This window comes from Tauraco erythrolophus, chromosome 1 (genome assembly GCF_009769465.1).
Source record: "Tauraco erythrolophus isolate bTauEry1 chromosome 1, bTauEry1.pri, whole genome shotgun sequence".
In the NCBI taxonomy this organism is placed as follows: domain Eukaryota; kingdom Metazoa; phylum Chordata; class Aves; order Musophagiformes; family Musophagidae; genus Tauraco; species Tauraco erythrolophus.
Window position 1 is genome coordinate 89,403,789 of NC_141465.1, and position 18,902 is coordinate 89,422,690.

Below are 18,902 nucleotides of genomic sequence, written 5' to 3' on the forward strand. Positions count from 1 at the left end.
CTAACCCCCTTCGTTCTTCCTGCAATGACAATTGATAGAGAATGAAAGCACCCTCTAGGACACAGAGGGTTCAGCTTCCTTTGGCAGCGATCTTGATTGGAGGCAAACCTGAATTATTTAACTTCAAAGCAACAAATAAGGAATATTTTTCTGGAATGTCAAAAACACGCACATTAAACAAAACCAACCTTCAGAAGAATCCTAAAGCATAAGATTGCTTACCCTAAGACAAACAAACAAACAAAAAAAAAAAATCCACCCAAAACTCACAACCCCCAAACCAACCAAGTTGTTACTAATTCAAGTGTAGAAATTGGTCAACAGTACCTTAAGATCCAGTGGGTGGGGTGGGAGGGATGGCACAGGGGAAGGGTATCACATAGCATTCCGTAATGCCACCTGACAAACTTACAATAGATACTTCCTAAAGGGAAAAAAAAAAGGATATGACCATCATAGCTATCTTAAAATTTATAGTCTGTTCTTGTTACACAAAACTTCATTACAACGATTACTTCTCTATCGTTTATTTCCATTAGGTGAGATACTTCACATCGCTGTATTCACCTGGGTGTTCCCTCTGCAGTCCTACCGTTTGAGCTAGAATTAATTGCTAGTGTGGCTTTTTTTGGGAAAAAAAACGTGTTGTTTTTCCACATATACAAATAGCAAATATTGGTTTAACTAAAGCTTTTTGACAATTTATTAACATTATTAGGCTTGAGAAATAAAATTAAGTTTTATTTAAAATGTAAAGCTTAAGACAATTGTAAAATGTTAGTGCTCACCAACAGTAAGAAGAAACAGTCCTTTTTCTACCTTTTGTTCTTCCATATATTTATTTATAAATAATGCACTGAAAAAAATGCCATTGTCTTTTGAGTCATTTGGAAAAGTTCTTGCAATTTTCTTGTATCATTATAATTAAAAGATGCAGATAGCCTCATATTTCAAGTTTTCACCCATTCACATACCACATACTCCACTCAAAATGTTATCTGTGAATGATACAAATGATAATCCTGCTCTGAACCAACTCAACTGTTATTATGATGAAACATCACAGACAGTAATTCCCAAAACTTTTAAGGAGGTGGAAGGGGAAAAACCCACCACACAAAAGTCTTGCACAAAATGCATGCGTGTATATAAATAACCAAAGTTGCTTTAGGAACAAGCAGCAAGATATAGCAAGGACAAATGCAAAGTTTATTCCACGTACGCTACAATTAATCAACGTGTTAGGGAAGTATCAAAATTCGTACTATTAACATATGGCAACAGTTTTATTGTTTCAATACATTGCAATAGATCAGCCCCACTGGAAAAGGCTTTTAAGCTGCAGACAGTGCAATTGCATTAAATCTTAATTCTTCTGGGTCTCGTTCCATGAATTTCTTGCAAACTTCTATTGCATCCTAGAGAAAAAAGACAAAAACCACTATAAATCATACTTATTAAAAAAATCCCACAACTGAAATATGAAGATATGCGTTATACAAACTATGCTCAAAAGGGATTTTTCCATAAAGGATTCTAAATAGTGTGACAAATCTACATAAACTGTATTTTTGATCTGAGTTACCACGATTCAGGATTATTTACAGTGCTCATATGGGCAGCATAAGAGAGCAAAAGTTGTATGCAGAACCTTAGCAACAATGATTTTTGTGACTGAATACCCCTTTGTGCAACAGATGTGTTGCTTGTCTGACTTTCAAAACACATCTCTGAAGTTTGCTTTTACTGGTGCTGCTGTATTCAGAAACTTTTCCTTTGTCTCAAGATGAATCAAAGCTGTGCGGGGCGAGTGAAAGATTATAAGTAATTCCTCCATCTCGCTTTAGGGTGCAATCTGGAGAACACATGTTATCAGTAAAACAGAAAAAAGCCACATATGAAAAAAGAAAAGCTTTATCCAACTTCTCCCCCTACCCAAACAAGCACAAATTGTATGCAAACTGTACAGACACTCGCCTATGCTACTAAACTATAAAAGGTTTTGCTTGTTTATTTTTTAGTTTCTCTGGTTCCTTCCTTTTGTAAAGCTAATCCAGTCCGGATACCATGAAAGTCAGATCTATGCATTGCCTTCTCTCAGCTTCAACTTCGCATCATTCTGTGAGGATGCCAGTTTACTCTTCCAATTCAGTGTATTCCTTTCCAGTTCATTCCTCAACTAAACAGCTCCTGACACAAAGCAGCACTCAAAAGAAGCCACGAAACTGGAGAAGAATGATTATCAGAGTCAGAAAGGAAATCAACTTCTGTCTAGCATTGCACCTATTGAACTATAACTAAACTGAAGAAAAAATAATGAAAAATTGTCCTAAGTTTTCAATCCGATGACTTCATCTCACGTAGAATTTGAAAGGAGCAGGAGCGTATGAAAATCTCATCACAGAGGAAAAGTCAATCTGATCTTCTGTTACAGTCAACCCTTCTGACATTTCTTGTTACCATGTTATGACAGTCTGTCATCCAGAGTCAGAACAAGAGCGTTCTGAAATACTTGGTTTGAAATTGAGCAAACCTCATTTTGTCTCACCATTCCACTCGCTCTATTCCTTGTCCAACCATAAATATAGCAAGACTTTACTTTTATATTTTTTTTAATAACTTTCGTGAGAATATAGCAAAAATTTTGTATAACAGCATTTCAGAAGGTTTTATATTCCTACCTCTAAAAAGGAATCGTCACTAGTTTCCCCATGGTTTATTGGAAATGGCTTGCGCCCATCTGTTGAAACACAAAGCAGGACTGAATAACACATTTATAAAAGTAGAAAAGCCTCATTTTTCCAGTTAAAACTATTTGAACAGATTTTTTTTGCTCTTCACTAACAAAAATGCTACCTCATTTTTCATAAAAGAATCACACATGCAGATAGCTATTCCCTGGTCTCTCCTCCGCTGTTGACTGCTTCAACAGGTATCATTATGTACAGTCTGTTACATTAAAAAAAAATAATCCAATCAAACCAGTGAAATACTTTTTACTATTTTATTTGAAAACTTTAAGGCTATAAGTTGTGATTGTTTTAGTGCTGGTATAGTACTTCACTTTTTCAAGCAGAGAAGAACAATTTCAACTACACTTAATGGATTTACCCAGACACACAGCTGTGATCAGGGACTCCACAATGCAAGAGAATACCAAACCCACCAGTCTGAAGACTCTGGTGTAACCAAAATTTTAGTCTCATTTAAAATAAATAATCAAACAAACCCAATAAGTATATAGTACTTGCAGAGCACTTTAAAATGGTTGCTAATTATTTTTTCTTCCGTTTGCAATATAATAGTGCCATAATTCTCAGCATTTTAAAAATAATTTTATTCATAGAAATATGTTTCAGGTTCCTTGTGAAGAGCTAACAGTATGAGAACATATGTCAGGATATCCTAAGCATTTGCTAGACCAAATTCCCCTTTGTCTCTGTCCTCTCTTTTAAAGACTTTTCCCTCCCCAAAGATTCCATCGAAGTTGACAACACTTCCAAACTACATTTTCCGTAACTAAAAATAGATTCCATGTTAGAAAACTTTTGGATTTACATGAACAGAGGGTGTTCATTATTGTAACAACCATGATACAGCAATGCAAAACCCTCAGAAGATGCCAGGGAAACAGAACTGATTGCTGTTCTGTACTTACAACTGTACTGTTGCAAACTGAGTTTGATTTGATTTTTACTTTTTTTTTAAAACATACATCTTGGCAGAACAGCATTTTAATTTAACGTGCCTATAAATAACATGTTTTCTATGGCAAAAACATCATAAGTGTTTAACATTCATGTGCTTCCTTAGCATTTGCTGCCTGCCAAAGCCCACATACTGGCCACAGTGACTGATGTCAGTGAATTAATTGAAAAACCTTCTTCCATTTTCCTACTTTTAAGTTGTTGGGGTTTTTTTTTGCTTTGTTCTACTGGTACAGAGAGAATTTATTTTAAGAACAAAGGAAATAGTGGTATTGGCATTCCACTATACAGTTGAGCTAAATGCCTCTTTTTTTTTTTTTTTTTTTTTTTTTTTTTAATTTAAGCAAGAAAACCAAGTGGGCTTTATCTTGCATCATTCTTATGGAAAATAGCTAAACATAGTAATCGTAGTCTGTAGTGTGCTTTTTAAGCAGAGCAAATTAATGCACAGTGAAAAGGTAACATGGAAATAAAAGCACATGACTAGAAGAAGAGCGAGAAAATGCACGCATCACGCCTGAAATTTAGTCATAAAATATTTATATTGCATCCTACGGTAGTTCCCTCCCTGACAGACATGCAGCATCATAAAAATACAGAACTATGTGCCTATTGTTCATGACTTACCACTGATAATACCCCTTAGATCACCTTAATATTAACACAAGCACTTCTTATGGACTGCTTATTCCCCAGGTTATGATTAGTTGTCACCTGTCAAGGGCATTGCTTAATTACATGTTGATTTTCAAAAGACAAAAACGTTCTCACCATAAAATACTGAAAAAATTATGTTAGGAAAGACCAGTGACTTGCAGTTCTTAAATCCTGATCTACTTGCTAGTTTTCTAAGTGGCTGCAGCAAAACCTAGTTGCCCAGCAACATGTTTAAGATTGGAGTCATTAGAGAATATCTGAGCAGAACTTGGTGCGACACAATGTGAAGAGGGAAAAAATAGCTGTAATCCAAAAAACAGACACTACTGTTTTACAGTTAACTGTCTAGTGACCACAAAAAGGTAGAAGAAAAAATAACCAGCCTGTAACAAATGAGTTGCAGAATATTAGTATCCGCTGGTATTCTGACTACATAATTTCAGTTTAACTGTATCAAGCTATTTAATAATATAGCTAACACTCCTAAAGTGGCATACAGTTCATGTATTAATTCCACAAGCAATTCAGGGACATAAGTGTAACAGTACTTTCCTCTGAGTGTTCATCAATTCTTTCTTGCTTCCTGTCCTTGTAAATCATAAAGGAAGTTTGGAGACAGTCTAGTATTCTGTACCATTTTATCTTAATAGGAGGGAGTTGAGGGAAGGAGAATCCAAAAAAAAAACCAATGGGAAGAAGGCTGCAATTGTTTGATAGAATCCTTTACCTCCTAGACTCTATCATGCAGTTGAAAAGAACCTAAGCCCTACAGTAAATCAAGTAATCTCTCTCAAACTTTGGTAATTAACAACATTACTACTTGTATTTGTTTCAAACAAATGGAGAGAGCAGATAAAAAGTGTTCTTACCCAATTCATAGAGATGACCACCTACATTAACTAATGCAATAAAGTGAAGATCTACTTTTTCATCTATACTTGGTGCCTGCAAGACAAAACAAAACAAAAAGAAATTGTGTTCGCTGAAACTCTTTATCACAGTATGATTAATGAGAACATATTGTCATGATACACAAAACACCTGGCCAAGGGCAATCACAAGTTAGAAGCACATTCTGGATCTACACAGAATGGCAGAAGTCAAACTGCAGAACATTTTAGAATATAAAAGAAGCTTTCTGTAAATGCACAGACCAGTAAGAATCCTTTCACTAAAGTACCTGCAAGTATTTCCAATTATAGCTCTACATAAAACCTTTGGTTTTCATTACTCAATTAGAAGTAGTATGAGCTCAAATATATTAACATTAAAAATACATATTCATATAAATAGCAACTCCTTCTCTAATCCATCTCCCCTAACAAAGCAATGCAGGGCCGAACTCTGAACCTGTAGTACTGTAAAACTGAAAACAGTCACTTGGTCAAAATAGTTTTTCCTCCTGAGCCAGGTATAGTACAGCTAACCTGTTCCCTCCTCACAGGCAGTTGGAAGAAACAGATACTCCCAAGGTACAAGTCACCAATCTCAGATGAGGAGGAAGGAAAATAACCAGACATGCCTAGAGCTCTGTTTGTCTCAGAGACTTCTGAAATTTCATAGTGGCATCATCACTGCATACCAAAAAAGGACTCAAGTGCAATGACAGCTTCAAGCGACATGACAAAAAAAATGGTTGCAGTTGGTAAAGATCTATCTAGCATGATACCTGGTTGCCAACTAGAGCAAGCAAAAGCTTTTGCAGAAGAAAAACGGGTATGCGCAGCATGGTACTCTGCCAGCACACATTCCCAGCATCCACTAAGCAGTGGATTTTGAACTTCTGAGCCAAAAGGTGCATCGCCACTGCTGCGTTCAATAGCAATTGATGGTCTTATTTCCCCATCAGTCTGTCCAGGCTGCATCTCAGCCCCAATCCACAATTTAAGAAGATACTGTTTGAAGGAATGGGAAAAAGCATCTCAGTTTTTCTTTAACTATCAAGAATCTGACTTATGTGAAAATATATTTCATGCAGTTTTCTTCCATCTTGCAATCACGGTTAGCCTTATGTGAATTTCTTGAAGTGCCTCAAAAACATGAGAATTTAGCAGAAATTAAGATCAGAGCGTAAAATGAGTTGTAGAACCTTACAGTTGCATCCTGCTTTCATTCTTCTTCCTGACAGTCATGAAAAAAGACTTTAAAAGATGATCTAAACTGAAGAAACGTAGCAAACAACCAGAACAATAAAGCAAAGGACAAGAAGTCACCATAAGTCCTTCAGTACATCAAGAACACCGAAGAACACAGCATTACAGAAGGATCTGCCAACAGCTTACAGAAATTCTATGTAGCAAGCTCAAAAATGAAGAAGAGAAAAACAAAACAAAAACCCCCACAACCTCCCCTCACCCTCATTTGAGATTCATCTCCATGACCAGTGAAGGCGGGAAAGACAGAAATACCCTGTTTCATCTGTTTCAGAGGGCTTAGAAAGGAGAAAGAGCATTCCTGCCACTGTAGATGAGGCTGCTATCAAAGGGATGAGAGGACCTTTCCACCAGAACTTCAAGGAGTCTTTTCCCCTATACCATAAGTAATTGCCTTTGAGAATTTTGCTTTACAGAACACCAAACAGAGCCAAGGCTTAGGAAAAAAAAGGGAAAAAAAGCAGCCTCTAGAGTTTGGCTACCCCAGTTGTAAACTCCCAAGGACCACAGGTTTCTGTAACTTCCTGAAAACGACACAAGACAGTAGCTGACAACCAATGGGAATAACAACAAGGCATAATCAATCAACCAACAGTTTAGAGGCACCTAAACTGTGGTGCTACACATCTGTGTGGGCAGGCAAAACAGAGTCCTTGCCAAATCCCACATTGCCACCTAATCCCCATAGAGAGATACGACTTCATGGCTGTTCACTTGGCAATTAAATCTGCCAACTGGGAAATCTGGGCTTAAAGAATTTCAGGGTTAGGGAAAAGACTACTGCCAGTTAGTCTCACTTTAGGAAGGAAATGGCTTAGCATTTAAAAGCTTGCATGTGAACATATGCTACCTGGGTTCAAATAAAAGAGCTCCAAGTATCACTATTTCAGAGGACTTTCAGAGGTTCAGGATGCTGTTTTGATCACATTTAGAACAAAATACAGTTGTCCCTTTGACCATTTTGAAGGTTGTGTTCTTTGCCAGCTTCTAGTAAACACCATTTCTATGGAGGGACACTTGGCATGCTTGGAATGCTGAGCCTATACAGAGCTAGAAGATGGACAGGGAAGCCATCAAAAAAAGCACAATAAACTTTTCAGAGTTTACTTGAAGACAGTGCTGCTCCTACAGAATCCTGCTGAGTTTTTGTACATGCCTAATCTAAATAATGTGCTTCCATTAAGCGTTATTGCCACAACCCGTGAGAAATGTTGTTTTTACATTTTTTAATTCCCCAACCTCACAGAAAGAATGAAAGTGCCACGCTATTATTAAAGTTTCTACCACATGTTCTAATATAGACAGTCTCCTTTTCCTTGTGACTTTTTTTCACCTAATGTAGATACAAGTAAATTTACTACCAAGTAGATCTATTACATTTCTTGAAAAATTAGGATTTCAATCATTTTTGACAGACAATTATTTGCATAATCATAAGCACAGAGAAACAATAGGGTCTGAATAGTCAAGATGACCTAAAACTTTATATTAAAAAAAAATAAAAATCTGTTGCTTATGACTTAGGCAAACAAGTAACTGGACTAAACTTTCCCAATGTGATGAATCTGATTCAAAATCTCCCACCCCTTAGGGACCAAAAAGACACCCATTGCACATGTGTGCATGCACGTGCACACAGAGACGCACACACGAAAAGAAGCCTAGTCAGGCCAATTTCTGCTTCACTGGGAAGCTCTAGGAATTCTAACACTTGAACCAGAAGATTTTAAATTTCAAAGGAAAGGAAAAAAGAGGGAATGTCAGCTTCAGGGAGATGTCTCTTGTGGTCTCCTTGAAAAGCTACACCTTTGGCCAAGTTTTCAGCCTTTAATGAACAGTCTGTGTGAATGCTTAAAAGAACAAGAAAACTAGGTTCTAAGCAGGCTGCCTGCATGTTCATCACTAGGTAGTATTTTCAGAGCAATTACAGAGGATTTTCTCTTGATTAATCTCCTTGTCAAAGACCATTGTAACATCAACATCAGTCAAAACTGTTGCAATGACCTGTTCCTTCGATTTTTTCACTTAGAAGCCCACTCAGTGTGCAAAAGGAGATAGCAGCTAGTTGAGTGACCACATGCATGAACCACAAGGAAGAAGAAAGACACAGGCATCTAAACAAGATAATTGTCTAAGCAGGATTTGGAACTAACCTCTGGGATTCGAGACTCATTTTTTCAAGTCTTCCAAACAACTGTGGCACTCAGCGAAAGAGAATTTGTATTTCTTTCCCATCCAGAAAAGACAGAAAGAGGACAAATACCAGTATCTTGAGTCATTTATAGAAGCTTATTCTATGGTTTCAACCTTAGTATAAGAAATAAGTTTTGGTAGCATGAGTTAGTGGATATGACTCTTCGAATTTATCTCTTCAAAAGAAAAAAAAAAAGACTGAAAAATAACGACCAGTAGGCTTGAAACTGATCTGAGGAGGAAAAATGCAAGTTTAACACTCAAAGTGATGGTTCTGAGAACATCTTCACAGCTGTAATTTGTTCTCCAGGAATAGAGATAATGCTCAATGATAATATAGCGTATCCCCATGAATAGCCAGTCTCATATACATAAGTGACAGCCAAGGTTGTCAGGCCCTCTATCTTGGATACCACACCACATTGAAAGCACCTAAATAGACTCATGGAATCATTTAGGTTGGAAAAGACACATCGAGTCCTGATTTTCAGAGGATTTGACTGCCTTCCGTGCTAACCTGGACATTCAGTAAACAATTGCTGACTGCTGTGAGAAGTCAATTTTAATTGATTCCTCTCAGGCCAATACCCATTAGTTCATGTTATCAAAACAGCACCACTACCTTTCTTCTTCTGTTCTTCACTAGCAGATTTCCAATCAGTAATTTTTAAAATAGCACTTCTCAAAGTTTTTACTGTACAAACTCTCTCGTTTTACTAAGAAATTCCTTGATTTTACCTTTCACCACTGCATGCTGCCCTCTCCTCATGTACTACATGTTGCACTAACCTTCAGAAACTCAATGGTACATCCCTCCGTCACTGTTTGCCCAATCATATCAGCTGGTCTAATAAAGTATATTTCATCACCTACACAGTTTATCTAGCTAATGCACTTAGGCTATTATCCCAATCTGAAAGTCAGTATTGACTTTTCATGCATTTGAAATCTTTTGCTCTTCAAACATTGCTAGCTTAGAACAAAACTGTTCAGCATATTAGATGCACAACTGTTTTTCTTTCCCCAAAATTGCACTTCTGGGACAAACACACAATTGGGAAAAAAAACACGTTGTCTTGCTCTCATGCATACTGAACAAGTCCTCATCTCATCCTGCTTAAAATTTATTTATGAAAGACCACAGTATAAAAACAGATTTAATGTCATGTGACAGATTTCAGGCAACGTCTTCCAACTAAATCTTGTATTTTTATGATTTCCTTACACTTGCTCTTGAGAGAATGGAGCAAAGCAAGAAGTCTCACCAACCAGTTAGTAGAATACTTTGCATTACAGGTAGTGATGGGAAAGGAAAAAACCACCTTCTTGTGTAAATTCAAGAAATTGGCATCAAGAGTGTGTCAGGTTCTGGAAGAAAAGTGGTGAAGACTGATAAGGAAAAGACAATTTTGCAGAACCTTGAGGAAAAACAAAGTTCAGATGCATCCAATTGAAAAATCATGACAAAAGTAACTCAAGTCTAAGAGAAGAAAAAACTTGGGGGTTTAACTACACAATTTCACTCACGAGGAGTTACAAGAAGCCAAAAAAACACATATTAAAAATGAACTTTATACAACAGAACATTAGGTATGGTTTGGATTCAATAAATTTTGAAGTAAAAGGAGAAAAAGTGATGCAATTGCTATTGGGTAGATTAGGTGTCTGTAATTTCCATTTTGAAGCATGGAACGTGCTTGGGCAAATGTACTGTGTAGGCCTGTGAAACGCATTTGAATCCTGGTAAAAATACTGCAATTAAAACAAAGACCACTGGAATGATGATCACAAGTTTCAACAAGATTATTTCTGGCTTATTCTCACAGCACAGTGACATCTCTATTCATGCTCAATATACTGCAGTGAGTTTACAGTATTTGAAATGCTCCAGGGTTTCACAGTGGAACATACATAGCTAATTTAGATCAAGGTATCCCTTGTCCAGAATAATGAAAAAGAATTTCTGTAAGAAAGGTGCTGAGGGACTGTCTTGAGTGCTGACCCAATGGACAAGATGTTCCTTTGTTGATCATTGCCTTATGCGGTTTTCTATCACGCTGTCATGGTAGACCAGCTGCCTCAAGCCTATTTACTCTATGTCCCAACTATAGCTAGAACACGCAATTGTCAGGCGAGGTACAACTCCAAGCTGCAGGACAGTAGCATCTGATTTTGAAAGGAAAATGTCAAGCAAGAAGGTGAAATTCAGATATGGACTCTATCAATGACCAGAGTATCTGGATACAGAATGTTTATACAAAACCAAATCTCCTTTAGATCCATAAGCAAGAGGGATTGTTCAGCAGTATGCTGCTCTAAATACCTATTTCTTGTTCTTGTTTTTTTTTCAAAGAACAAGGACTTTAGTCTGACATCGAAAGAAAATGGGATTAAAAAAATGGAGCATATTTTCCAACTTGAGAAGTGTAGGAAAGAAAGAAGAATTAGGAGATTAGCTTGACATATAAAAGGCAGTGAAATGATCCTAAGGCAAGCAGAGACACTAAACTAAAAGAACAGATGAGCTGAAAGAATAAGAGATCATTACAAAGATTGATGAAAAGTCAACATTACTAATGAAGCATGTTGTTACTCATAGCTTCAAAATTTGCCACATCTACTGCAATTTATCAGGTTTGCATAGAACATTTCAGGACAGTATTTTCAATATTTTTCCTTTTCTATTGTATGTTCTTAACTTATCTGGCGAGCTTATCTAAAAAGTCAAGGAAAACTTTCAAGTAGGGAAAGTGGTTTTAGTTAAGGAGCATAAATACAATCTCCCATCATCAAGGCTTTCACTCTTAATTTGAAATAATCTATTTTCTGTCTGTCAATGTTTATGTAGTAGAAACCTACTTATAACTACAAGAAAGTTCAACTGTATTTTAAATGCAATATACAAGATGATTCCTCCCCTCCCTGAAATTTAAATGCATAGATTTCTTAATAAAAGTAATACTAAAACGTTTTCACACAACGCTGAGACCAATTCAGCCTCTTTGTACATCGAGCAGAATGATCAGAGCTATACTAGTTGAAGGGCATTGACAGGACAAAAATTGAAGGACAAGGTAGTATTTATTATCAAGTCAACTGAAACAGCTTTAATGCCCAAAATGCTGTCTGGGTTTTTTTTTGCATATTAAACTAATTTACATATAGTTTGTATGTTCTTGAATCTTCTTGGAAAGGTATGTAACACAGAAGTATAAAGACAAGAACAACACTTTAGTAATCACTAAATATCAGACTATATCGTATTGGGTGATAAATCTCTGCATATAGGACTTAGAATTTCAATTTATCAGATGGAGACCGTCAGGATCTCAGTGGAGTTAACGAGTAATATCTTAAAACTATTTTTAGTGGCAAGCTTCTGTTTTGCAAAATACAGTTGCGTTGAAGGCCACTTAGTTTTTGAATGATTTTTTTGAACATTCTCAAAGCAAATGGTCACTGCTAATGGATGAGGATCTGTTTTTAGAAATTTTCTGAAGTAAATAAGACTCAACTTGCGAAAAATGGTTTTCTAGTATAATCATAACAAATTATTCTGTAGTGTCCATCCTTGGATAAGTCATGTTATTTAGTGTTGAAGTAAACTCACAGTCAATTCATGTTTTTGTTCTAGGCAGGCATGCTCAAGCTCAGGTCTTCCTCAGTAAGTCTTTTGTTAACAAGGTTATATAGGTCAAATCCATACAAGATCCTAGTCTCAAACTACAGAAACATGATGTAGAATTTTCCAAGTTTTGCTAAACAAACAAAAAGTCCCCAGGTAAAACGTCAGAGGTTTGACAATGTTAATGGCATAAATATTAAATGAGAGGAGGAAGCATAAGTCAGGGAAAACTTAACTCTGTGCTTAACTCCGTGCCTCCTCAAATCCCAAGGTATTTAACTAGCTACAAATGATAACATCAAGAATGTTCCACAGTTCTGAAGACTACCAGAGAGCTAGATACTCAAAAATAGCAATTATTATTCACATAAAGGAGTCTGGGAAAAAGTCTCATCCTGAGATTCTTATCAGGATAAGAATACAAAAGCTGTGAAGAAACGGAAGCATTCTGACATTTATTTTTAATAGCAATAGTACATAAAGAAGGATTTCCACATCTGGAAAGACAGATCTATATGAAAAAGGAAATTATTTGGACCACAGTCAGACTACTTATTTCACCTCAGTAAAAAATCCACATACCTCAAAAAAGAAACTCTAGTAATTGCTGAAACATGGTCATTACCAAAGAATAACAAAAATGAAATCACTGTCCCAGTTTTGCTTTTAAGGCCATTCACTTCTACATATCAAGATATTTTTTTTGTGTGTACTAGAAGTGTGATCACGCCTTAAAAGCAGGATGAAGTATCACTGAACCAGTCTTTCAGTTTAGTGTTTTTGATGGTGGTCGTAGGAGAGTTTAGAAATATTGGCTATTCTGTGCATGTCATTTTTTTCCCTACATTTTCAAGATGTATTTGTGCTCTGTGAGTGAAGAAGGAAAAAAGTGTCAGTATGGTATTCAATGATAAGCTTTTCTTATTAAAATGTCTTCACCTTCAACTAGAATGTTTGTCTACGAACTGGATAAAGAAACAGACGTCAAGTGAGAAAGTAAGCCAGCCACTTGGGATTACAGGAAATATTTCACCTTTACTGAAATATCCAGGGACCATTAAGCAAGACTTAGAATGAAAGAAAAGGAGACTAGATTTAGGATATGAGAACATAAACCTCGTCTCATACACAGAAGAAATAATATCATGTGACAAAGAATTAGAAGCCCCTTAGTTTAGCACATCCAAATGAAAGATCATGAAGATGAGGTGAAAAGAAGATGCTGGATGTGGAGCCTATGGCGAAAAAAAAAAGCCACTTCATGAAGGGCAAACTTCATCTATGCTTTGAAAATGATTTGGCACGTGTATTGAATCAAAAATACTTGGACAGCAAAGCATGGAGAGATGTACTTTTGCTGTCCGATATGGGGGAAAGAAAAAAATAAAAATAAAAAAAAATCCTAAGAATGGTCGAGAAAAGACCCCAACAGAAAATGATGCCTTGAAGACCGAAGTTACATGGCAGAAGGCCAGTCGTGTCAGAGTAAGAAAAGACTGAAGATGGACTACACTTACAACAGAATGAAGCCCAACAGATGGAAGGCGTATCAAGGGCCGCCAACGACGAAGACGGATTGACGGACTGGTAGCCTTTGCAGGACCTACATGATTACGTTTGGCCCAGGAGAGGGATGCAGAGTGACACAATGGTGAAGCCTTCGTTCTGCTGTGGCTAACCTGAGGCTGCGATGAAGATGGTGGTGAAGACAGCGAGGACGATGACGACTACATAAACATTAAAAAAGAACATACTTAGCCCACTTAAACTTGAAGTAACATACCTAAAAAGGCAACTGCAAAGATGTCCACTATTTATTATACTGTCCTTTAACTGATAAAAATCACACAGATAATAATCAAGAATGTGTTGAATTTGAATGAGAAGACAAAAGAACAATGAAAATAAGCAAAGACATGGTCCAAATCTGAAGTTTATCACCAGATAAGCTAGAGGTTATTCACACCCAGTGAACTTCATAATATGAACACAAGTTAAGTGGCTCATTTAAGAGACAGACTGTTGGGAAGTGAGGAGGGAGGGGATTTAAAGTATCATCTCATGGAAGGAACAGTTCAAAATAGAGTGATCAATTTTGTCCACAGCTACAAAAACTGTAAGCAACAGTTCTTTGGTAATTTGGGAAAGCTTGGTTGTGCTACTCTGGGATTGAAAACGAATCAAGTAACTACTGTAACAGAACCCAGAGTTTCTTTACTGTTCCATGTACATAAAAGGAAAGCAAAGGAAAAGGGAAGCTTACCGTGGTGAGGTATGCAACTTCCTAAGTTTTTCACCTATTCTTCTAAAATAGCAGGCCAGTGGCAGTATTGCCATTAACACTCAGGATCCCTTTAGTATCCGTGGAAGCAGTAGGACTATGTTAAACCATTCAAACTGTTACTATTAGAAGAAAGACCACAGAAGTATTAAAAATGACTCTCAGCTGCAACTGACAAAGTTACAGTAAATATATTAAGACCAGAAAGGACCATTGTGATGATTTAGTTTTGATCTTCTGTCCCACACAGGCCACAGGACCAATCAAGTTCAAGCTTTGTTTGAATCTGAATACACTCACAAAACAAAAACAAATATCCGAGCTTAACAATTTTTTGCTACTGAAATAAATCAGAACTAATCAAGGTTTCAGTCAATCCTGTCAATAGCTAGAGAGACAGTAAGTAACATACTCATATAGTTTACTAAATGCATTAGTGCTTAATGCAAAGGCAACCTTTCTAGTTGTGCTTGATGATGACATGAACATAGAATAAAGGATTACATCAGTTCATCTGTCAAACCAGGGGCTCACCTTCAGCTTATCATCCACCATTACTTTCTCCTCTCAGCACATATAAAAACCCTCAACGTCATCTTCAGTCTTTCAGAGTACCCCTAACCTTCAGTCAGGAACTGAACTTTATCTTTTGTGCTAATTACACCGCTTTTATTTGGCCTCAGAAAAATACTTCTTTGTTTGAAGCTAACCTAAAGGGCAATTCAGATTGTCATGTGTTGATGTCTTGTGCTTTACTATCTCTTGATCTTTTCACACTGCCTGTAGATTTTGGGGTGTATTTTTATGTTGTCTTCCATGTCACTGATAGACGTTGTTTAACAGTACAGACCTTAGAACCAAATCCTGCAGAGCCCCACTAGCAAACATACTTACTCATCGATGATACTCCACTTATCTGCACTGAGACCTGCCACCTGCTTGTGAATCATTAAAGGTATGCAAGCAGAATAGAAACTGCAATTCCTTAAGGTATGTCCTACATTATGCATTCAATGGAATGATTCTAGAAGACTTCAAAATCTGGGAATCAGATAGCTTCTCTGAAAGTTATTTTCACTCGTTCTAATCAATGCATAAGTTCTAGTCAAAACCATTTACTTTCTTCGCATTATTTTTGAAGCAATTCATCTTCTTTCCCATTCGATTTTTTTTTTTTTTCCTCTTCCTATCAAGTGTGAGACAATGAATTTGTTTTCTCTGCGGCCATATTGCTGGCCTTAAAGAACAAATACAGGGATAGGAATTCTTCACGAAGAGTAGGCATCAAGGACAGTAAAAACTTCAGAGCTCAGAGATAAGCATGGAGCGTTATCGAGTCTCATAACTTAACCAGAGAACAGAGTTTTCCAGAGGTTTGTCACAGGCTGGGTTTTTTTTCCAATTATCTTCTGATTTTCAAGCATTCTTGAATTCTGATCCACCTGTAAATCTCAGCAGCTCCACATAAAAGAAGACAAAACCAGAAAACCTCTAGCCCAAAAATGCAACTATATGAAGAAAGAGGAATTCAGCAATGGCAATACTTGTATGAGTCAGGGAAGCTTACAAGAGTTTAACGGCTATTATACTTTATCTGTACTACTGATTGTTTTTTTCAAATTCTTCACCTGAAGAACTGATTTAAAATGACACATTTTACATTTACATAACGTATCAGACAGCTTTAAAAACAATTTATTCTCAGCTTGTCTAAGAAAATTCCAAAAGACGACTGATAAAACACTGCTGGAAGTCCTCACAGTCCACAGACCTCTCTCTGGAGGGAGGAACCTGTAAGATTAGAATCTGCTGTAGGGCAGAAATTTAAGAGCTTTGCTGACTGGAGAGTTCATGATAAAAGGCAAGATACACTACATTATGTTTTACAATTTTTTAAGCTGGTGCTACCAAAACAGACAAGATCGTTAGTCGTCCTGGAATCTGCAATACAGTAACTGTTTACTTAGAAATAGTTTAAAAAAATGAAACTGAAAAGCTTGTTGAGAGTAGGAATTTACTCTGGCTTTGATGTATACATTGACTGGAAGCTGCTAAACCGTAGACTTTTGCTCGGAAAAAAACCCTATCTTTTAGCAGTCTTTGTGTAATTACTGTGAAACCATTAATAAGACTTTGAACAAAACCAAATTTAAGATTTGTTTAACAGTACAGGAATGACCAGAATACTGAAAGATTTTTTTTATAAAGCCTTTTTTTGCTTTTGCTACCATATTTATCTCAATTCTTCACTCTTGACATTCTTAATGATTGCACTTATTTCTTTGTTTTCTGGCTAATATTGCTAAAATGAGAATATGTTAAAAACGTCTCTTGCCTGAATGTAATGAGACCAGAAAAGACTAAGTTCTCAAAACTGAATTTATAACCTAGAATGTAGTTTAAGACAACTGATATTTTAATATTTCTAGGTCACTATTTGTTCTCATTCTAAATTCCATTAATTGAACCATTTTATCCTTCACTTCCTGTACTAGTGGGTCTTCTAGTGAGATCAACCAAGACAAAGAGAAATTTCCTCCCCACTGAAAATATACTTTTGCATTTGTAAGAGTGAAATTTCATCAGATAGTATATAGGAATTCTGGAAAAGCAAAGTTAATACTGGATTATGTCTAATTAACAAGGCTGCAATAGCCATAAAATTCTATGCATTGCTTTAATAATAAGCACAAATTAAGCTGTGTCAACTGAAGTTGTTTTCAACTGAATATTAAAAAAAATATATAGTTGTATGTCAATATTAATATGAAATTAATGTTAAATACACATTTGCAAATAAAGGATATAAAGCTGTACATTTCACATTTAATTTAAAATGTGGAAGACAAATCATAATGTGAGACACTATTCAAACAAGACTTATTAACAGCTAGAAACTGCAAAGAAGAGAGAATTAGACTAATTTCACAAGATGAAGAGATCACAGGAGCATATTTCTGTGCTGAAAACTGTAGCGGGTAAAACACAAACCCTGAAATACAATGTAATGTTATTGTCATATAAACCAGTAAGCACATTAAGTTTACGGTTTGTAATGCAAAAAAATGCATTATGAACAATTTAAAAGCTTCACGGAATAGGTCCAAAAAATATTCAGGCAATTATCATCTGCCTCAATCCAAAACTCATACATAGCTGTTATTAAAGCCTAGAGCCATTTACATCTAAAATCTAAAGGAAACACCTACAAAGTTCATTAAGCACCAAGAGTGGTACTTTTGCACATACCTAAAAGTGCAGAAGTTTGATAGTGCCGAGTAGCTGGCTCACACCCAAACCTGTCAGGTTCTAGAAACAGGGATCTGTCTGCTCATCTTGTTTGGGAAACTCAATCCAGCTAAGTATCTCAGTTGACATCTAATGCATTGAAGATCTGACTGGGCAAAGCGGCATCTAGTATTCCATGACCATTTATTTCTAAGAAGAAACATTTATTATCAATTAACTTGCTAGAGGTTACACAAATTCATGTAACTGGAAACTCAAGTTCAGAGCATCCTCTTAGTGGAAAGTTCAAGCCCATGCCACCTTCCTCTAATGAGGCTTCCCTGTTTATCAGCTGACAAACTATATTGGGACTGGGGCTTTCTTATTTCCTTCGTTTTGAAGTTGGGTCACTGTGTAGAAAGAAACGCTGGTTGCACTGGTACAGAGATGAAATGATCTTTAACTGCATATCAACATCACTGGAAACTTGGGAAACAGGAGGAGATAAACCACTTTTAGTCCTGGTCTTTGCTTTATATGCATGACCCTGGGTTCAGAGGCCCTGCCACACGTTCTGCGTCCACTCAGTTGAGTCGGTCCACAAGCTAAAATAACTCCTCCCAACAAAATGCCTGTGGCCTCCTCATACAGTTCCCGTACAGTAAGCTCTGTAGTAGGGATGGGGGAAGGTTGAAGTGACAATTAAAAATGCCACTTTTCCGACCAAATGGGCAATATAAGAGTTATTACAGCCTTAAGATTATATTCAGAGAGGATGTACTTAATATCTATCATTTTTCCCCACTGCCTTCTGAGGCTTTTTTGTTGTTGTTTTGCTGAAGTAATTGCTCATTATTTAATTAAATGCAATGTTTTAAACGGTCTGTATTACAGTTCAAAGTGAAATAGTGTTTTTCTTCCTTAGCAGTCATTATCCTCAGTGGGTTTTTAATATGCAAATTAAATCTATGCATCACACTGCCTGAAAAGATCCTCTCCCTGCTCCTTCCTTCACAAGTGTTTTTAATCTTTCAATAGCGTCTCAAGCCTGTTTTGGT

The 18,902-nt window shown here is 36.5% G+C and overlaps 1 protein-coding gene across 1 annotated transcript in view; it reads right to left on the reverse strand.

The window, feature by feature from the left end:
• Positions 1-815: 815 nt before the first annotated feature.
• UCHL3 (ubiquitin C-terminal hydrolase L3) overlaps positions 816-18,902 on the reverse strand; it is a 33,497-nt gene continuing 15,410 nt past the window's right edge. Inside the window, exons 5-7 of the mRNA XM_086611632.1 lie at positions 5,234-5,309; positions 2,682-2,740; positions 816-1,418 (exon numbers count right to left, since the gene is read on the reverse strand). Coding sequence (XP_086467758.1) covers positions 1,335-1,418; positions 2,682-2,740; positions 5,234-5,309 — 219 coding nt within the window. The 3' untranslated portion in view covers positions 816-1,334. The remainder of the gene's footprint in view (positions 1,419-2,681; positions 2,741-5,233; positions 5,310-18,902) is intronic.